Source organism: Gossypium hirsutum, chromosome D06 (genome assembly GCF_007990345.1).
Source record: "Gossypium hirsutum isolate 1008001.06 chromosome D06, Gossypium_hirsutum_v2.1, whole genome shotgun sequence".
Lineage (NCBI taxonomy): Eukaryota > Viridiplantae > Streptophyta > Magnoliopsida > Malvales > Malvaceae > Gossypium > Gossypium hirsutum.
In genome coordinates, this window is record NC_053442.1 from 28,960,938 (window position 1) to 28,984,177 (window position 23,240).

At 32.3% G+C, this 23,240-nt stretch overlaps 1 protein-coding gene across 1 annotated transcript; it reads right to left on the reverse strand.

Moving 5' to 3' along the window:
- Nucleotides 1–6,011: 6,011 nt before the first annotated feature.
- LOC107893940 (non-specific lipid transfer protein GPI-anchored 6) lies at nucleotides 6,012–7,227 on the reverse strand. The gene is made up of 3 exons (XM_016819097.2): nucleotides 6,765–7,227; nucleotides 6,571–6,666; nucleotides 6,012–6,343 (listed from the first exon to the last, which is right to left on the reverse strand). The coding sequence occupies exons 1-3, from the start codon at nucleotides 7,099–7,101 to the stop codon at nucleotides 6,207–6,209; spliced, it is 570 nt and encodes a 189-aa protein (XP_016674586.1). The 5' UTR covers nucleotides 7,102–7,227; the 3' UTR covers nucleotides 6,012–6,206.
- Nucleotides 7,228–23,240: the final 16,013 nt, after the last annotated feature.

The following is a 23,240-nucleotide window of genomic DNA, read 5'->3' on the forward strand; positions in this document are numbered from 1 at the left end:
TCAAAATTGCAAATAGTTACGCTATTTACTCATGTTCACATCAAGTTGTGTACTCGAGTCATAGTCACTAAACTATTTATATCTTGCGCTACGGAACTTCAAATTCCACTTAACTTTCCCGAAACTAGATTCAAAGATCTTCTTACCATAAAATTTTTAGAATTTTTGGTTTAGCCAATAAGTACAGTTAATTCTTCAAAGTCATCCCTGTTATGTTGTCTGACAGTTCCGACCCTTTTTCTCTAAAAATTAATTATCTCTTAGTACGGGATTCAAATGATATTATTATTTCTTTCTCTTAAAAATAGACTCATTAAGAATTTTAGTCATATAAATTCTAACCCATTATTCTTTTTATACAATTTTTAATGATTTTCTAAAGTCAGAATAGGGGATTCCAAAATCATTCTGACCTTATCTCACAAAAATTCAAATATCTCATAATACGAGATTCTTTTGCTTACATCGTTTCTTCTATGTTAAACTAGACTCGATAAGCTTTAATTTCATGTCTTATTCAACCTCTAATGCGATTCCAACAAGTTTTAGTGATTTTTCAAAGTTATACGACTGCTCTTGTCCAAAACTATTTTATTGCAAATTTTACTCTTTCATGATTTCTTTCATACATTTCATAAAATTTCGTTTCCAGTTCCATACGTCCTCATAACACATATCATATTTCATCTATGCAATTTACATAGATCATATTCCATTTCATTCTCAATCATATAATCGGTAACAATATAATGCCCGTTGAACCTAATAAAACATCGAAGGATACTCGGGTGATACACACTATGTGCATTAATCGGTAATCCATCAATTCATTATCATTTTTGCTCTTTCGAGCAATGATCGTTAAGCTCATTCCGAGCTGAAGAACAGTAAGCTCTATCGAGCTAAATCGGTAAGCTCATAAGAGTTGATATATTGGTAAGCTCATACGAGCTATGGTGAGTCCGCAACAAATGCAAGAGTTCGACCAAAACGGTAACCCTAGTGACATGTCACTCGTATCCTTCGATTTTCTATAGTTCAAACGGGGCTGAGTATTACTCAATACATTTCAAATTAAGCAATTCAATATCGTTTATTTCAACCATAGAATTCACATATATATACATATTCATTTCATACAATTTAAATTAAATGAAAGTTCGATTCTAATTATATGAACTTACCTCGAGTTGCTCGGATAGAAATTATCGACTATTCGTCCACTTTTTCTTTTCCCCGATCTAATTCCAATCTTGACTTATCATGATTTATATATTATTAAAATCAGCTTATTTAATCAACTATTTATTCAATCTATTCCAAAACAAACTTTAGGGCTATTTTACACATTTGCTGGTAAATTTTCACATTTTTACAATTTAGTCCTTATCACATAAATTTTCAAATTCATGTAATTTAGTACAAACCCATGCTTAACCGAATTTAATACATGTTACTAGAAGCCCATATTTTCAATTTATTCACACTTTTAACCACCACATTTCACATTTTATCAATTAATCCCTTTTTGACATTTTTGTCAAAAATCACTTTACAAAACTTGTATATCTAACATTAAACCTTCATGGTCTATCATTAAACACTTAAACAACCAAGCGTTCAATAATGGCATCATTTGAAATCTATAACAGTTTTAAAAATGAAGGTACGGGCTACCTAGAACATGAAGCAACGATCTCAAAAACATAAAAATCAATAAAAATGGGACAAAAATACATACCATGCACAAGGATTTAAGTTGGCCGAACCTAGCTTCTTCAATGGCTTCTTTTTCTAATGAAAATTGGTTGAAGAAAGGTAAAATATGATACTTTGTCTTTTATTTTATTTAATTTTAACCATTATTTACTTATTTACTAAAATACCCTTTAAAAACATTTAATATTTCAATAATTCCAAGCCATGTTCATCCACTAACACCATTAATAGTATATTTACCATATAAGGACTCATAATTTAAAGTTCTATAGCTATTTTATACCTTTAGCTATTAGAACTCAACTTTTACACTTTAGGCGATTTAGTCCTTTTTATCAAATTGAGCATGTAAACTGTAAAATTTCTTTACAAAACTTTCACCTAATGATTCTATCATGCTTTAAAATTTAATATAATAATAAAATTAATATTTTAACTTCAAATTTGTGGTCTCAAAACTACTGTTCTGATTTAGCTAAAACCGGGTTGTTACATCCACTGACCTTGTCATAAGTGTGTTACCCTCATAGTATATCCTTGATCTCTTTGGGATAATATCTGTTCTCCCAATGTGATCCTATTTTATCTCATGGTAATCATTACATCTTCATAAAAGGTCAACCACTATCAAATAGTGATCAAGTCATCCATCACAAATACGAATGACCTGCGGCCACGTGTTCTTTTCATCAACCATGTAATGCTTATGAGAGGGTACCATTTAACCATGTCTCAATCTATGAATTCCACTATTGTGAATGATGGTACATGCTGCAGAAGCCGTACACCCAACACACCAGTTTTTGGTTCCTTATCTATTTGAACTTAGGCTTTTACTTACATTAAAGTGTACGAGTCATGCATACATAATCTGCCATCTAGTCAGGATTTAGATATGTCAAACTATGAATGTCACAAGCGAATAGGTCGATAAACAGATTCAAGATCTATTCTACTTGGGTCCAATCCGATGTACTGTCAGTCCAGTCAGTCCAGTCAGTCACATCTATGTCTCTATCTTCTGGGAGTCATCCGTTCCGATGCTCAAGATAAGGCATCTCCCCAATTGGACTTGATAAACGACATATTAGTCTTTCAATCGATTTGTTCATTTCTAATTAGACTAAGGACATGTTTAGGTTCGTCTACTAATACAAGTTGTCTTTTCATATTACAATCTGACCACGTAATACCGCTTAGTATTAGTTAAACTTTAGACAACCAATGAGCAACATTTACTTCCATTTTTCTTTACGTGCAAAAATATGTAAGGACAATATGCAAAGTATTAATGTAATTTATGAATAATTTTATTAATTAATCTGTTTGAAAAAATTACAAGTGTACTTAGACGAAAAGACTACACTTAAGGCACCAAATCCAATAATCAACTTATCCTAATTCAAGCTATTTTGAAAATTACAAATGTATTCAACCATAATAGATGTCTAACCATTTCGTACAATGTGTCCTGACATTAATCGAGGTTAGATACAGAGTCAGGATTTGATTGCATACAAAATATTAATGGATAACACCAAATTTAATAAGCAAGCTCTATAAAAGCAATAATGCACAAAGGCTAAACAAGTAATAGATCACCATTTCAAATATTTTTTTTACCATTAATAATATTAAATATCTTTAAAAAATCATCGAAGTATGAACAACAACTATGTGCATCAGGTTTAAAGCAATATCTCATAAAGTTGAATTTGAAGATAATAATAACAAAATAATAGTTACGAAATTATAATTCCAACTTGAAAGATCTCAACATTAATTTATACTAAAATAAATTGATTAAACAAGATAAAAGAGAATTGTATACCACAAGTAAAGATCTGAAAATGTCTCCCCCGAACTCTTTACAGCCTCCCCGAACATCATTTTTGGAGAGATTGTTAGAAAGAGTCAGATCTTAGAAGGATATGCATATTGCTAATATATGAAACAAAAAGAAAAAGAAAACTTTTGTGCATACCATTGGGAAATAAAAATCAAGTATTTGTGATGACTGATATTGAAGTTGAACGATGACTGATCAAGAGATGCAACAAATTCTTTAGTTGAAGATGAAATTAAGTTGAATCCAAGTTGAATCGGTCTTGACTTCTCACTTTCTTGTTTTTGGCTGAGAGAGAAAGTAAAGTAAAAAAGGAAAGAGATTTACACAAATTTAAAAAAATCAAAATGCAGTGTACCAAAAAAATATAGGAAAAAGAAAGAGTACTTTAATTTCAATTTTTAGTCATAAAGAAATAAAGTGTATGACAACTAAGGCTTTTTTAAATTATATTTTTAGTTTTTCTTTCATTACTTTTAAGTTTTATATTATTGTTTGTTTCAATTGAGTAAAGCATTCAGAGCACACTGCCCATAATTTGTTTTTTCAAATTATCAATAGTGATTGCAAATATAATATACATATTTTGTAGATTAATGAGTTGAAATTCAAATATAAAAATACAGAGAGATATTATTTTAATATTTTTATAAGAAAATACCATTAATAAATAAAAGAGCCAATAAACGAGCTTTTAAACAAACTTGTTCGTAAACATAAACAAACCAAACACACCTCTATTCGTGTTCGTTCGTTTATTAAACGAACATAAAAAATTTGTTCATATTCATTTATTTAGCTTAATAAACGAACGTTATACGAATGATGTACAACTTGTATTTTTCCACCTTTGCTATATACAACTACCAAATTTGGTAAAATCTCAAGTTTTATTATACAATATTTCATATTCCTTATTTGAAAATTGTTGACATAAATTTATTTTTCATCTTTTAATTACCCAATCTTTTTACTTCATCTAAATCCTAATTTCGGCAAAACAATGCTACACGTTTTAAAAATGATGAGATGAATTTAATTAGTGCGACAAATGGGTGGATTAAGTGTGTTAATGTAATATTCTTTAAATGTAATATTTTTAATAAATAAATGTAATAAATCAGTGCATAGTATGCAAACTAATTTTATGTAATAATTTTTAAATATTTCATTTCTACCTACAACATTATCCATATCATAAACAAAAATTAGTGAACTATTTTTTATGTTTTTCATAAGTTAAATTTATATTTTTACATTATTTAAAATTTAATTTTGTTCCAAATTAATTATTTAAAATTTTATTTCGAAAATTAAAAAGTATTAGGTATATTATTTTAAAATTAAAAATTAAAAAAAAATTAAAACTTTAGTTCTAAAAATTATTTGAAATTAAAAAAATAAATATTTTTGAGTAAATTTAAACTTTAGTTCTAAAATAAATAAAAAAATTCAAAACTTTCTAAACTTACCTATATAATATATATTTAAATTTTTTAAATAATTAATTATATATACATATTATAACAATTTTATCATTCAAATTTTCTTTCTCATAATAAAGCATAAATCATATTTATATTTTTTAAGTTGTTTATAACTTTCAAATATTATTATATCAATAATTTTAATTAATATGTCATTATTTAAATAATAACAATTTTATAAAGGGTAAACTACAAAAATAGTCACTTTTGTTTGCTTCAAATTACATTTTAGTCACTTATGTTTGACTCAGGTTACATTTTAGTCACTTATATTACCATTTTGTTACGAAGTGGTCACTCTACTATTAAACTTCGTTACCTCCTTAATGGCAGTCCTACATGGTAGTCCAAATGGACTTTAAATGCCAACTTGGATGTTCAGTTGTTGGGATGAAAATAGGTTTTTAATTAATTTAATTTAATTTGGACTATCACGTAAGACATCTAAGTTGGCATTTAAAACCCATTTCTATTGCCATATAGGACCGCCGTTAGGGAGGCTAACAGTAGAGTGACCACTTTGTAACAAAACGATAACGTAAGTAACTAAAACGTAACATTTCAAACATAAGTGACTAAAATATAACCTGAGTCAAACAAAAGTGACTATTTATATAGTTTACCCTTTTTATAAAACACATTACAAAATAGAAAACTAGTAATATATAATTTAATAGGAAAATATTTTACTTATTACGATAAGTTTATAATTTTTTACGTGTAAAAGATTAAAAGTATTTTAAAATTAAATATTTTAGAAGTTAAATTGTTATATATAGTCCTTGATATGATAGATGATGATATATATATATAACCTGTGAGCTTTTAATTGCAACAGATCAGAATTGCGTTTGGTAGCCATTGGCTTTGCTTGATTGGAAGTAACTTCGGCTGGGCGATGGACCTACCTCACTGTCATATTAATTGGAATTTAAAGAGCTGAATTTGATTGAGATCTGTTCCATAAGAGTTCATCCATGTGGGACCCTTGAATTCCATTACAGTTGGGAAAGAAATTATTGCCGAACAACACAAACAAAGAAAGAAAATAAAGATCAACCAAACAACATAACTCCACCGTGTTCAACTGTTTAAAAATATATAATTACACTAATAATGGGAATAACTTTAGCTGCCAGCAGGTTCCACTACTCTCACACACCAATGTTTCTGTATATGCTATAGAAAATCAACAGTGAAATTCCGGTAGCCATCTCAACTCCCACCCATCTCTTCCCTTGTCCTCCATCACTCTTCTCTGCAGCACTTGATGGTCTGCTAGTGGAGTTCCCTACGTTTATGACAAGTTTTATATGAGGAAAAATAAAGAGAAATGATGGAGAAAATAACTGACATCACATACATATATATTTGTCTAAGACCCTTGGAAATAGAGGTCGGACACAAACGGAAACAAAGCTCCCCTATGATTATTTTCTTTGCTGAGTACAATATTTGAAATACTAGATGCTATCAGAAAATTTTAGTAAGGGGATCATGAATATATATATATGTTACCGGTGGCAGCAAGAGTACTGCCATGCCCCTCTATCAGCTTTTGATATCCTTCAAATAACTTTGCTTCCTGGGAATTGGGTGCCAAGTGCAGCAGGGCTTGATTCACAACCAACAATAGAAGGAGATTCAGAATAACAGTTAAAAAATAAAAGGAACATCAAAGGTCTGAATATATATATATATGTTTTACTTACAGATACATTCTGTCATGCTAGCACTGGCTCGACAAGTACTAGGAAGAGTTCCCGCAAGAGTACCGTTGATCTTGAGGCCGAGGCTCGGGTCGTCTTTATCTTTAATCAACACACACAGGCATTTCTTGCTCTTATCCAGCACCTGTTTGAGCCCACTGCAACAATCTATGGTGGGTGTTTTTGCCTCTCCGCCTACGTATGGGAGACATGGAGCAAGCCCGACTAGCTGATTAGAACATTCTGCTTTGTCTTGATTGACATCAGAAAGGGCAAAACCAGGCATCATAAGAAGAAAGATCAATGAGAGTGTCGATGTTTGATGTTTGAACTCCATCATAAGATATTTCCACTGGGAAGAACGAAAAGTAGAGGAGAAAAAGGAACTGCTACGGAGCTTTTTATATATTTATTAACTTTTGGTAAACTACATAAATAGTCCAACAATTTTGGTTAACTATAAAAAGTTAAATTTTTATTACTATCGTTATCAAGTTATAACATTTTGGTTACTTGTCTACCTTAATTAAAAACTGGTGCGCACATTAACTCTAGGGCTAATATCTAATTGACCCCTAAACTAGACCTAAAATATTCAATTTGGTCCTTTTACAACTTTTTTTAATGATAAATCTAAAAAATATCAAAAAAAATTTACAAAATTATTTTTTTAGGTTAAAGGGTCTAAAACCCCTCAGTGAAAAACCATAAATCAATCAAATCCTTATATAAAAGTGAACACAATTAAACCCTCACTGCCTTTAAAATATCAATTGATTTCTTTCATTAATGAAAATCGTCATTAATTAATCGATTTTATCAATAGTAAATTACACTAAAATTTTTAATCCTATAGCCTTCGTTTCAAAAAATTTAAAGATTTCAACATTCAGCCTTCAAAACAGAAATTTCTTTGAGCTCTCTTAGTGGGTTTCAAATATTTCTTTGATTTTGTAAGTTATTTGGGATTTAGTAAGGTGTTTCGATTCATCATTTTATTTTTGTATCATCATTTTGTTTTACAAACCATTTATAATTGATTCATCCTTCAATCTTTAACGGGTATGGAAGTTATGTAAAATCCCAAAAATTTTTATTTAACACTTGGCACTATTTTAGGATTAGATATAGTGAATTTTCAAGAAAATTTGAAAAGAACAGATAGAGAATCTTCATGAAAGTGAAATTGATATTGGCAATGTAAATCAATGAAAGAAATTTAGAAGTGAAAATGTGACAAAAAGAATTAAATTGTAAATTTTAGAAAGTTGGAGGATTAAAATGAAATTTTGAAAAAAAATGAGAAATATGAGTTAGTATTGATTATTTGGCATGAGAATACTTGAAATGTATATTGATGTGATGAAATCACTTTTGAGCTAAATTAGAAAAAAATTAAAAGTATAAGGATGAAATTGTAAATTTTTCATTTTTACTGAAAGAAGAGTAAAATTATAATTTTCACCATACAAGGATCATAATTAAGAGTTAAATGTGAATAATGAGATTTGAATTCTTTAATTGTTTATTGTTGTGAAGAAATGATGGAAAAAAAACAAAAAAAAAAACAAAATGATAATTTTACCATATAAAGGCATTTTAGTTATTTCTAAAATATTTTATAATGAAAATATTTTTTTTGATAATATAATTGATATATAGAATAAATTTGGCCCATCAAATGTTATTAAATTGACCTGATGGAATGTGGACCACCAATTAGGACTTTTGACTTGGACTTGAATCTTCCTTTTTGGTATTTTAAATTGGGAAAAGAAAGAGAGGAAACCCCCGTCAACCCTTCTTCCTTACTCCGGCCGTCCTTTCATCTTCATATGGGAGAAATTGATCTTATTCTTTTTTTCACCATTTTCGCTTAGATAGATTTTGGTATAATAGAAAGTAGTCACTTTTTTGAGAATTTAATTAGTTAGAAAGTGATTTTAACGTTTGGTATGTCAAATTTTATTTACCTTTCTTATAATCTAAATTTCTTTTGGGAGTTACTTTCCTATTTTCCATGAACATGTCAATATGATTCTTATGATAAAAGATGAGAAAGTTACTTTCCTCTATAGATTGGAAAGTTAAAAAAATATATTAAGATAAAATTAACCCTATTTTATTTTGGTTTAGGGTATTAGTCTATTAATTTATTGTCTCATTCCCACTTCCTACTACTTTATTTTCTCTCTTATTTCAACGGATTCCTCGTAAGTTTATCTTTTTTCCTGATTTTATTTTTTTCTCAGCTACAAATTTGATTTAGCACTTGTATTTATATGAAATGCTTATTATTTTTTGTAGAATATGAGTAAAACTGTTTCATTTAAGCAATGTAGGAATTGTGGGTTAATCCTGTAGAGAAATAAGCCCATATTGTAGTAAACATGTAATTGTTTTCTATTTATTTGAATGGTGAATAAATAAATAAAGTTAATTTCACATTTCACTATTATGTCTTTTATATTTTCTGTCTTTTATATTTTGCATGCATAGCGAAATTGTGACAAACAAATATTAGCTTATTGATTGTCTAAAGTTCAAACTGAAGATAAGTGCCATTGTAAAGAGCGCTTACATTGCAAGAAAGAGAACTTACTTCTGTAGATAATCTAAATGAATCCATAATCCCATAAAAATATCAAAGTGAGCATTTGATTCAAATACTGAGAAGCATTATTATGTCGTCTACAATTTCAATTGGGGAGATGACTAGTCTTTGCTATTGGAGCAGTTGATTCAAGAGTAGAGACATAAATGTATTCATTGGTAGAATGATACATTGGACTAGACCTAAGATAATTAATTCTGAATTAGTTTGTGAATTAATTCACTTGTGACGTTCATGGTGTGATTTACCTAAATCCTGAGTTAGTTACTGACCATGCGTATGCAACTCATGTGCTTTGATATAAGTGGAGGCTTATGCTCTAAAGATGATTGAGTCCATACCCAATATGTTGGGTACATGACTTGTGTATGGCATGGCTTTACTAGAAATAATGGAATTTATAACTCAATTAAAGAGTTAATGATATCCTCTCATTGGCATTGTATAGATTCATAAATATGGAATGTGTATGGCATGGCTTTACTAGATAGTTTAATATTATTTTAAAAGTTTAATATTAAATTTAATTTAATACTTATCTTAATAGTATTTTATTAATTTAATATTAAAGTGATTATCTTAATATTAAATTTAATTTAATGTTTATCTTGTAGATAAACATTCTATTATTTTAATAAGATTTAATATTATATTTAATATAATATTTATCTTGATAAATATTATATTAATATAATATTAAAGTAATTAAGTTTAATAATAGTTGAACTCTCTAAACTCTCCCTATATAAAGAGAGCATTATGTCATTATTTACACACACTTGAATTCAAGAGAAAGTTATAGAGAGAAAATTCTCTGAAGAGATTATTGAAGAAAATTTCTAGAAATATTACAACTTGACCCAAAAATTTAGAGAAATTGTAAAATTACCCTACTGGTAATTTTTGTGAAAAATTTTCTAATTCGAAACGAGCTCACACTCGGTAGATGTGAGCTCGAGGATAGTGGAGAAGACTACATGATCAAAGCGCTCATCCTAGACGAATCGAAAAGGTACATTTTTTATTAAGTGTTTATTACTTTAGATATCACAACCAAGACCTTGTTTTGGAAAAATTTTAAAACTCTGGTTTTTTCCTAAATTTATTTTCCATTGCGGTTTCCAAACCCGATTTTCCAACAAGACCGCCTATAGTTATACATTCTTATGATTTAATTTTTTTTAGTTTTGCACAGAGCAATACCTGAAATCAACTCTTTTTTATATTACTATGGATTAGTTTTTAGCTAAAACAAAATGTGATTTCAAGTATTTTTTTTAATTTATTCGCAAAAAATTTTTATATCCATGATTTTATATATACATTATTATATTTAGAAAATATATGCAAGATAAATTTGAAACAATTTTACTTTCAATTAAAATTATAATTAAAAAATAATTTAAAAATTATCAATTAAATTTTATTATTAAGTACAAGGTTGCTAGAATAGTGAGTGAAGTCACGACATCAAGTTATAAAAAGTCTCAATGTCACTTACTATTTGGCCATGGTGCAATGTGAAAAAGACAATTTCGCGACATTAGGGAAGGAAGTCGCAACGTCGAGATACTGAGGTCGCAAGGTAACTTGTTGTATGACCCCAAAACTTACCAAAAGTTTTTGCAAATGGTTACTTAATTGTGCCTAAACAAATTCAACATGATACCTAATTGCATTTAATATACCAAGACATATTCAAATCTACTCAAGATCAAGACATCTTATACAATATAACTAAAACATGATTGAGTAATTTCATAGTAAAAAACATACTTTATGCACTAATTAAGTTTCAAAGTTTACCCTATAAACATTATAGGTCCTAAGATGACTAAAACATTCCAAAAGAACAAAATCATCAAATAAGCCTCATAATGCTTCCTAAACTTAGGTACATACCATTTACAATCTAAATTCAAAATGAACATTACAATCGATTGGTTGAGCTTAGTTGCGGGTCTTTGGATGCTTTTAGAATGTTATGAACTAATCAATGGTCTACTCGTCATGTAACAACTCGTTTTTCAGTGGTGTCGGAAATAATGATTTCGGAATCACAAATTTGACAAGTGAGTTCGTAAATATTATTACTTAATATTTACGAGTCAAATATAGTATTATATTGAATTTTAATTTAATAATTTAACCTATTTGAATGAATAGTTAAGTTCAAGTAGTTTGTCCCTAAAGTCAAATGGTTTTAGAAAATGAGGTATCAAGATCTTATTTTTGTAAATCGAGCCCATAGATATTTTTATTAAATATTTAAGAAGTACTTATATAGGTGTACTGAAATTTAGTCCGAAAATTTTAATAATTTGTTAGTAATTAAAGAAAAAGGACTAAATCGTAAAAATCGTAAAATTTAATCACTATTAATTAATATTGGTTAATTGAGCTAAAAAGTATTTTTGCAAGGCTTGGAATGAAAATTAAGCCATTATAACTTATAATGGACAGTGGTTGAGTAGTTTTAATTGTTTAAGTTAAAAGTTTTTAATTAAAATAAATATTAAAAATAATTAAACATAAAATAACAAAAGAAAACCTTACCATCTTTTTCATTTTCTTCTTCCCCACCGAATAAGCCACCATGGAAGAAGAATTTGAAAGCTTCAAACACCCTTAGCATTCGGCCTTTTGCATGGTATGGAATTTAAACTTGTTTTTAGTTATTTTAATATTTTTGAGATCATTGTAACTTAATCTAGCTAATTTAGGGATTAATTTATGAATCTGTTAAATGTTTTGAATTATGTCATTAGTTATTTTTATGATATTTTTGAATTTTGATGATAGATTTATAAGCTTAATAGTTAAATAGGACAATTTTGTAAAGTGATTTTGGTTAATTTTTAAGTTAAATGACTAAAATTTTAAAATAGTAAAGATACATGAAACTTTTAAGCTTGATTCAACTAGTTTGTACCGGTTCACAGGTCAACTGATTTTTTACCTCTTACAGGATCGATCCGACTAGCGATCTAGTTCGGTTTAGATAACATTTTATTTTGAATTTTTTGTTTATATTTTTATTTTTAGTTTTATTTTTTGAATTTTAAAGTTTTTTTCGTATTTTTATTTTTTAACAAATTATATATTTTTTTTATTTTTTATGTTTTTATTTAAAATAATAAAAAAATTAATTTTTGAATTTTTCAAGTACTTTTGATGGTTAAGGATTGAATTGACAAATAATTGTAAATGTGGAGTGCTAGAAAAGTTATTTTATCTTTGACATTGTTAATTTTAAAGGCAAAATTAAATGGAGGGATCAAGACTTTTAAATAAAAAAATATAGGGACTCAATGTTTCAAAATTAAAGTATTTGGACTAAATTTAAATTTTCAAAATAGTATAGAGACCTTTAACGTATTTAAACCTTTATTTTATTCTTATTGTTGTTGTTAAGCTTATAAACTTAATCAATGGCCATCATTTAATTAGAAAATGCTTAGTAGATTTTAATGGCAAGGATCAACTCTCTCCACTATCTTAATCTTAATGATAGTGTAATTGCTCACAAATCTTTGGTGTAATAGCACACTAAGAACTTGCTTAATCTCCCATCTAGTTTCTTAAAATTTAGTTACGCTGGAATTTATTCGTTATGCATTAATTATTAAATTATTTAACTAGTTACTAAATAATTCTATTATATAGTTCTTTATTCGGCCTTTTTACCAAAAAAAACCATTTTTTTTAAAATTTATCGAAATGGGCCACTTTTTTAATTATTTACCGGAATGGGCCAATTCCGCGAAATCGCTGCCACGTAAGAGCGATGTCAGGGTACGTGACAGATCATCGCGTCCACGTCAGCGCGACCTGCTGACGTGGAAGGAAATCGCGCCCTCAAGGAAGCGATTTCCTTCCACGTCAGCAGGTCGCGCTGACGTGGACGCGATGACACGCGCGCGTGAACAGTGGCCCAACGGTCAAAAATTTGACCGTTGCCCCCCCCAACGGTCACAATTTTTTTACTATAAAACCCCCTACCCCTTATTTTTTCACAAACAAATATTCTCTCAATTTCCTTCCAAAATTCTCTTAAACTCTCAAATTCCTTCCAAAATCCTCTCAATTTCCTTCACAAAATCTCTCAAATCCATATTTAATTTCCTTTTCCATTCAATTTCATTTTTTTAAAGAAAATTTTAAATATTTTTATTTTTTTAAAATAATTTTAAAATTTTTAATACTTTCAACAATGGCCGGATCATTGATTCGTCTTGATAGGAATCACATATTGGTGGAGCAAATGAAAATGGTAAGTATTAAATTTAAATTTTAAATTTTATTTAAGATACTTTTATTTATGTATTTTTAGATAATTATTAATTTATTTTTTGTTATAAAAGTCTAAAGATCGGGTATTGGAATGCAATATTCGGAATATGCATGGTCCTCCATCACCGTTAGTAGAGAACTACCTGCGGGAAGCGGGATTTTGGCACGTGGCGACTGTAGGCCGGGGATGCAAGTTGGAGCCGAAACTGATCAGTGCGTTAATCGAGAGGTGGAGACCCGAGACGCACACATTTCATCTTCCATGTGGAGAGTGCACTATCACTCTGGAAGATGTCCATCTGCATTTGGGATTGTCGGTGGACGGGCACCGAGTCACCGGGTCTGCCCAATCTAGCAATTGGGAGGCGGTGTGCTACGAGCTTTTGGGCGTTGTTCCGGATAAAATGGATGGAGGTAAGGTGGAGATGGGCTGGTTACGTGCCACCTTCCCCGATCTGAATGAAAATTCAACCGAAATTGAAAGAATCCGATATGTTCAATCATACATTCTTCAAATAATTGGAGGCTATCTGATGGCCGACACGTCACGGAGCCGTGTACATCTAAGGTGGCTGCTAAAACTCGTTGATTTTAGAGCAGCCGGTGAATTAAATTAGGGGTCTGCCATCTTGGCAACATTATATCGGGAGTTGTGTGGGGCGACCAAACCGAGGAGAGCAAAAATCGGAGGTTGCCTGTCACTACTGCAATCATGGGCACGGTTTCGCTTTCCATTTCTACGTCCTCGAGTGAACCACCCATATACATTTCCACTCATAACGAGGTAAATTTTATATTACATTTTGAAATTGTTATGTAGATTTTGTAAGAACAAAAGTATGCTAAAAATTTATTTAATTAGGTGGAACCATCCGACAAGTTACCGTGGATTACCATCTGAACTCGAAGATATACGGCTTCTATTGGAGCAACGGTCGGAAGCAGAAGTAAGTATTATTGCAAATAGATATTTCCATACATTCGCTAGTGGATTGATATTTAGTATTTAGTATTTAGTATTATGTATATAAGTAATATTTCTATCATGTTCATGTAGTTTCAATGGACACCATACGAGGATCCGGCAGTCCGGGCAGTAATCCCGAAAGAGTTTTTACAAAATTTGAATGCTTGGCACATGAAAGTGGTGTTGATAAACTATGCAACCATGGAGCTCCACCAGACAGACAGAGTCCTACGTCAGTTTGGATGTAGACAACCGATCCCTGCGGACCCTGAGGTGTTTGACGAGCACCACAAAATCGACCTTCGGCTATTAGGTACGGATTGGACTAGATACTGGTCAGAGTACACAAAAATCTGGGAAAATCGACATGAATATCTACCTACTCGGGAACAAATCATCGTTCCCGAGTTAGCGTGTGTTCCAGAATACATGCCATGGTTTAGGATCCATGGGAAGCCGTATTTACTTACGTCAGAAGAGAGGCAGCGGCAAATACGTGTCGAAAGGGAAAGGCGCGGGCCTCTAAATCCAAGGGGACAAGACTACGAGGGTAGCCCCTCAACGAGGCCCAAACATTCACCCGGTTCATCATCAGCGACCATGCAATCACCGTCCCCAACGAGAGCACCGACGCAGTCACCTGACGCAGCAATTCAACAGATGGTACCCACGCATTCGCCTTTCCATATGATGCCAGGTATGTTTCCTAGCCCTTATATGTACCCTAACCCGTACATGTATCCTTTTCCGAATCCTATGGCAGGTTGGAGCCAAATGCCCGGATCAGCTCCATTTCCTGTAATACCGAGTAGACCACCGATAACTAGGCCAGCGGCGTAGGAGGGGTCGCAAGGGAGCTGTCAGGGAGCTCTCCTTTTTACCAATCGCCAGCAACGCATGGCTTTCAAACTCCGTCGCCGTTCATGATGCAAAAACCTCCACATACACTATTCTTTGAAGGTGGATCATCGTCCCAAGTCCGACTACCAGATGCCGAACCGGAAGAACAACAATCACCACCGGAGGAAGAACAACCGCCGCCGGAAGCTAGAGGAAGGAGGAATCCAGCGCATAACTGTCGACAGCCGCCATGTGGAACCGAATCCCCCGGTCATAGACATTGATTACCATATTAAAATTTATCATTTGATGTAATGAAATACAAGTTTATGACGATGTAATACACAGAGAAATTTTTCCAAGTTCTTTTGATATTATTTGATTCAAAACCCTAACCTAATTTAATTTAATTAAAAACCCAAACCTAATTTAATTTAATTAAAAACCCCAACCCTAATTTAATTTAATTAAAACCCCCAACCCTAATTTGATTTAATTAAAAACCCTAACCCTAATTTAATTTAATTAAAAACCCCAACCCTAATTTAATTTAATTAAAAACCCCAACCCTAATTTGATTTAATTAAAAACCCTAACCCTAATTTAATTTAATTAAAAACCCCAACCCTAATCCATTTTAATTAAAAACCCTAACCCTAGTTTAATTTAATTAAAAACCCTAACCTTAATTTAATTTAATTAAAAACCCTAACCCTAACCCATTTTAATTAAAAACCCTAACCCTGGTTTAATTTAATTAAAAACCCTAACCCTAATTTAATTTAATTAAAAACTCTAACCCTAACCCATTTTAATTAAAAACCCTAACCCTAGTTTAATTTAATTAAAAACCCTAACCCTAGTTTAATTTAATTAAAACCCTAAACCCTAACCTAATTTAATTAAAACCCTAAACCCTAACCTAATTTGATTAAAAACCCTAACCCTAGTTTAATTTAATTAAAACCCTAAACTCTAACCTAATTTAATTAAAAACCCTAACCCTAACCCATTTTAATTAAAAACCCTAACCCTAAACTAATTTAATTAAAAAACCATTTTAATTAACAAAAGTTTTTGGGCATAATAATTTTACACAGTTTTACAAGTTATGTTGGATTTCGTAAAATGTTTCGACTGGTACTAACATTTAAGAAATTGTAGTAATTTGATAATTTTACTAACAATTAATACAATTATCAAATAGTAATTGAATAAAATGTAATTGCATCTAAAATTACATTCAACTATTGCAATTAGGGCATGATCGACTTGTATGGCCTGGGTTCCTACACCATCCGCACAACTTCTGTTGATTGGCTGTTTCTCGGATATCCATATTGTTCCGTATTCTAGTAGAGCAAGGTCGACCCTTTGGCTTGCGACGCAATTCTCTATCCGGTAACAACTTAAAAGGAGCAAGACATACGGGCGGCCACTTACGTTCATCTGGGACCGGTGGGAAAATGTGTCTCCATATGTGGTACATGTTTTCTAATTTGTACACATCGTCTACATAACTCAGTGGATCCAGGAGGAGTTTCTGACAGGCTGCAACAACATGAGTGCATGGATAACGAAGTGCATCGAACTTTCCACAGTCACAAATCCTGTTCCGCAAGTGTACACGATATTACCCGCCAACAACACCTTGGTGCAGTCTGTCAAACTCTGTCACAGGAAACCATAAATTGTCCCGATCGTGGCACACTGCGTGCATGATTTTTTCCCTCGCGTTCGCCTTGTTAATTTCTTGAACTACCTTACTGCACCATACATGCCCACCCTGCATCTGGCCTGCATAAGATACCGCTCGCTTTGGAAATAGCGCCGCCAAATGAAAATATGTCTCTCGCACAACCGCTGTTATTGGTAGATGGTGCGTTCCTTTAAGAACAGAATTTATGCATTCTGCCAGGTTCGATGTCATATGGCCATATCGTAGGCCTCCGTCGTATGCTTGTGCCCACTGTTCGAAACATATGTTGCAAAGGTAGTCCGCCCCTTCTCCGTTTTGGGATCGTAAGATTGCCAACATCTCGTGAAAACGATCTTTATTCATTTCATACCCTACCAATATAAGAACATAGCGAATATTTTATACCACTTCTACCAATAAAACTAATTCAAAATGACAAATGAAATAATACAGTTATATAGTAAATACCCATGTTGGTCACTTGTCGTCGTTCGGTCTTAGATGGATATTGACTGTAGTAGCTCGAAGCAACGTGTCTCAGGCAATATCTATGGTGTGTACGCTGCCACAAGCTTCCCTCTCGATCAAATGCAGCTAGTATACCGGCGCCCCGATCTGAAATAACACAGATATCAGGTTGGGGGCACACATGCCTCCTTAACCTAGAGAGAAAGAAATCTTAGTCATCAGACGACTCCCCCGGTGTTATTGCAAATGCAATTGGAAGAATTCTCCCACCGCCGTCCTGTGCCACTGCAACCAATAGCCGATGACTGTACCTACCGAACATGAAGGTATCGTCAATTTGTACCAACGACTTGCAGTATGAAAATACGTCTTGGCATTGCTTAAAGGTCCAAAATAGGCATTTGAACACTTGGCATCCACGTAGCAATCGATCGTTGTAGTACGCATGTTCCGTTTCAAGGTCTGTGATGGCACCTGGGACGTATCTCTCTAGCACCTGACACCATTGCCATATTTCATTATATGAGGCATCCCACCCACTATGCATCTTCTCCAATGCCTTTTGCTTAGCTATCCAAGCCTTACGGTAAGAGGGCGTGTACCCCATTTGGCTACGAATATTGGCAATTATCACCGGCATTGAAGTCCTAGGATCTGCTTTTATCGTGGGCAGTATCAAGCTAGCCAACATAGCTGAATTCATTTTCGGATGATCTTCTGAAACACCTACAGAGGGAGGGAGTACATTAAATAATGCAACATTGGAAAATAAAAATATTATTCAGACACATTCAATACTGTACCTGCAGCACATGTATGTGGACCTTTGTACTTTTTAATCTCCCACAACCCTGTCCTCTTCCTTAACGAGGTGACGATTTTCCATGAACATGTGCCGTCTTGCTCCGCACACTTCGCCTCAAACTTATCAATTTTTTATTTAACGACGTGGTAATTAACGCCGTTTTTGATGCTATGCTGCTTCAAAGCACCAATAAAACTATCCTTATTGGTAAACTGATTACCAATTTCAAGTTCACCGAGATCTACCCCCGAACTTGTACGATCACGCAACCAGTGTGGTAGATCTGGAAACTCTAACGCATCGTCTGCTGACAGGTCGACATTATGCATGTGGGCTGGAGGTAAGTATGCTCTGAATCGTGGATTTTCTTCATCATCTGCACTCCTATCACTATCTTCACCTTCTATTGGAATAGACTCTGGTTCAGAAAATAATCCCACCTCTGCACCATCCGGCCCGGGCTCTCGAGGTGGATCCACATCGAACTCATCTTCTAACCCACAATCATCTGCAGCGTACGACGTCCCCTTCCCGGTTGATGTCGTAGGTAGTACGTCATCCCTTCTTCTGGGCATTTGATAACATCCCCAATTGGATGTAGATTGCCATCCATTAGAACTTGATGAAGTTCCCCAGCTCGTATTTCCAGCGTCAAACGTCGAGCCACCGACGTACATGTCCCATCCACCGACAGAGTGTCTTGGTGGGGATGTGCATTCGACACCGCTACCGAATATGGGCTGTTCCGTATTTTGTAACCCGCTAACCAAGTGCGGCCACGGGTCGTGTATACATCTCGAACACTGGACGGAAGTACATCAGTTGGCGACGTAAATTGTACATATAACTCAATATAAGTTGCTCCGCTAGCAAGATGAGGCTGCACCATTGCCTCCAAGCTACGAGCACCATTTATATCGAACGAGTCATATGTCACCAGATCAACAGAAGAACAAAATCGATACGTGATTGACAGAACTTTCATTGGCGTTGTTCCGAAGATTTTACGCTTAATTCTTTTACGAAGTTTTGTCAAATCTATGTTTTGGCTAAATGACAGTCGCATCGTATTCTCCGACAAAAAACAACACCATTCTCGGTGTGGTAAACCTCACCATCGTAGTAAATAACAACACTAATACGTTCACTCATTTTGAAACTCTAACTTTCTTAGCCTCTCTAAAATGTTTCTGCTATGACTTATGCATTTTAAGAACATTTTCTACCTAATTTATAGCCTCAGCCCAAACTTCCTACTGTAGCAAAATCGCATCCACGAGGGCGCGATTTGACACTATTTGCTCAGAAACGTCAAAAAAATTATTTCCTACATGACCAACTGTAGCGAAATTGCGTCCACGAGGGCGCGATTTCACAATTTCTTCTCATATAGCATCCTGGTATCACCGATTTTATACTATTTGCTCAAAAAACGTCAAAAAAAATTATTTCTTACATGACCAACTGTACCGAAAGCGCGTCCACGAGGGCACGATTTCATAATTTCTTCTTTGATAGCATACTGGTAGAAGCGATTTTATACTATTTGACCAGAAACGTCAACTCGAAATAATTTTTCCCGGGACCCCTAAACCCTAAAAAGGCTGCACCCTAAACCCTAAAACCCAAAAAACCCAAACGTAAAATCAACGTCAAAATCGCGTCCCCGGAAACGCGCTACGTGACAGATCATCGCGTCCACGTCAGCGCGACCTGCTGACGTGGAACGAAATTGCTTCCTTGAGGGCGCGATTTCCTTCCACGTCAGCAGGTCGCGCTGACGTGGACGCGATGATCTGTCACTTACCCTGACATCGCGTTTACGTGGCAGCGATTTCGCGGAAAATGGCCCATTCCGGTAAATAATTAAAAAAGTGGCCCATTTCGGTAAATTTTTTTTAAAAAAGGGTTTTTTTTTGTAAAAATGCCTCTTTATTCATCTAGTAAATTTTTTGATTAAAATTTTCAAACTAACTCATTTAAGAAATTCAGCCTCAAAATTGAATTTATCAGCACTAACGAAAATCGAGTCATTACCCAAAAAATGTTTTTAATTTTTATCGGCACTTATGGTTAGACAACCAAAAACTTTTTACATGCACTTGCTTAGTCGATGGTCAAAGAACTACGATAAAGTCAATACCATTTTTAGGCAAGAAGGGGTGAGATATGCATGGTAGTAGTAAAGAAACTCACTAAGTTCATTTAAACTTACAAATGTTTTGACCTATGATTACAGGACTTGTTGGATAAGGAACTTGAGGAGGGACCAAGTCAGACCCTATTAGATTAGAGAGCTCTGTTAGTAAAGTGTCATGCACACATGAATGAGGGTATCTTTAGAATATTCACCATAAGGGCGACTATATTGTATTTAGGTAGTCCGGAGTTGAGATAGTGAAACTTTGTTTAAAAATATTGTCTCCATTGTAAGTTTTATAAATAGGTAATACAATTTGATTTTAAAATACTGAGTTATAATCTTGTGCATGAAATCGATTCAGTTGTGATGCCCTATACCCGGATACGACGATTGGGTCGGATAATGGTGTTGCAAAATCGTAACAATTTTCAATTCTAATAAACGAGCTTAACTTATCTACAATCTTATTAAACAAAAATTCTAATTAAAATTTTAAGAAAAATTCTTCTTACCTTGGTGGATGGCTCACAGCTAGACCTGATCATGGGTTGGTCACCCACCTAAACCCAAAGGCCTGCCCGAAAAGTGGGAGGATTTGAGTAAAAATATAGGCCCAAAAAAATGGGCTTAGACAAAAAAATAAGGCTTATTTTCTAAATTGGCAAGGCCTCAAGTAAGATTTTTTTGCTCGGCCCAACTCGAATTTGCCTAAGTTTTTTTCATTGTTGTTTTTTGTTCCTTTGTTGTTGTTTGTTGACATTTTGCTATTATATTGCTACTATTTTGTTGTTATTGTTTGGATATTGTATATCTCTTGTTTTATTATTAATTTTGCTAGTATTTTAGAGGCCGTTATTGGCTTCAATTTGTTGGGAAAAATTTATTTTAATATTTTTAGTATATTTCATATATTATATTTTTTAAATTTATTTTTATATAAAAAAATTTAATATGGGTGGGCCACGCCGAGCTCGAGTTTAACATCTTTTATTTAGATCGGGCTTAGACGAAATTTTAGACCTTTTTTATGGCTGGGCTCGAGCCTAAAATTTTGCATTGGCTCAACTCAACCCGACCAATGATTAGGTCTACTCACGGAGCATAAGAACTTGAGAAATTTTCTTTTCTTCCTTCTTGTCATTTGATGAAGATGAAAATGACCACTAACATGTTCCATCTTTTATTTTATTTTAGGTTTTAATCTGCAAAGGTATTTGTACTCTTTTAAAATTTAAAATTTAGTCTCTATATTTTAATTTGGAGACGTTGAGTCCTTTTACTTTTTTATTTAAAAAACTTAGTCCATTTTTCTAGTTTTCTCATTAAAGTTAATGGTGTCAAAGGTAAAAGAACTTTTTTAGCCCTCAATATTTACATTTTTTTGTCAATTTGGTCCTTACCCTTTACAAGTATATAAAATTTTAAAAAAATTATAAAAAAAACTCTTGAAATTTCAAAAAGTAAAAGTGATTTTTAAAATATAAAAAATTTTATGTTGTTTACACTAGATCAGATCGACCAGTCGAACCGGGAATCGGTTGAGGTATCAGTTCGGCGAGAGATAAAAAGCTGATTGACCCATGAACCGACACAAACTAGTTGGACAAGCTAGATAATCGGTTGAACTGGTTTTGAATTGGTCTGGCCAATTGGTCCCTAAACCAACCGGTCCAATCAATTCAAAACAAATAAATTATTAAAAATAAAATTATTATAAGAATCGGTTCAACTGATTTTTTAGTCTAGTTAAACCAATCCATATTGGTTTGCAAGGCAACCAGTTTTTTACCTCTTACTAGACTAATACCCCAATTGGTTCTTAATTCAATTGTTTCAATTCAATTTAGACAACATTGAATTTTAGAATTTCTTTTATATTTTAAAAAAAATATTTTTATTTTTGAATTTTGAATTTTAAATAGTTTTTTTATATTTTTATATTTTTAAAAAATATATTCCTTTTAAATTTTTTACAAAATTTACATACTTTTAAAGGGTATGGACAAAATTGACAAAAAAAATACTGTAAATGTTGAGGGATAAAAAAGTTTAAAAATTTAAAAAACCGGTAGACTCGTGAACTAGTACGAATTGGTTGAACCAGACTAAAAAATCAATTGAACTTGCAATTGAATCGATTTTTATAATTTTTTTTATTTTTTATTCTTTTAATAATTTATTTGCTTTGAACCAAATTGACCAGTCGTTTTGGGAACAAATTAGTCAAACCAATTCGAAATCGGTTCAATTGATTTTTTAGCTTGATTCAACTAGTTTGTACCGGTTCACAAGCCAACTATTTTATACCTCTCACTAGATCGATCTGACTAGTGATATGGTTCGATTTAGATAACACTTTATTTTGGAATTTTATTTTTATTTTTATTTTTTAATTTTAAAGATTTTTTATTTTTTTCATATTTTTATTTTTAAACAAATTATAATTTTTATTTTTTTTAAAAAAAATATTTTTTTAATTTTTATGTTTTTTATTAAAAATATTAAAAATATTAATTTTTGAATTTTTTAAGTACTTTTGAAGGTTAATGATCGAATTGACAAATAAATGTAAATGTTGAGTGCTAGAAAAGTTATTTTATCTTTGACATTGTTAACTTTAACGACAAAATTAAACGGAGGGGCCAAGATT

Coding starts and splice junctions, on each gene's coding strand:
- LOC107893940 (XM_016819097.2), bottom strand. CDS start 7,101: ATGATGGAGTTCAAACATCAAACATCGACACTCTCATTGATCTTTCTT. Junction 6,667..6,764: donor TAGCATGACAGAATGTATCT/GTAAGTAAAACA, acceptor TTGTGAATCAAG/CCCTGCTGCACTTGGCACCC. Junction 6,344..6,570: donor CAGTACTCTTGCTGCCACCG/GTAACATATATA, acceptor TCATAAACGTAG/GGAACTCCACTAGCAGACCA.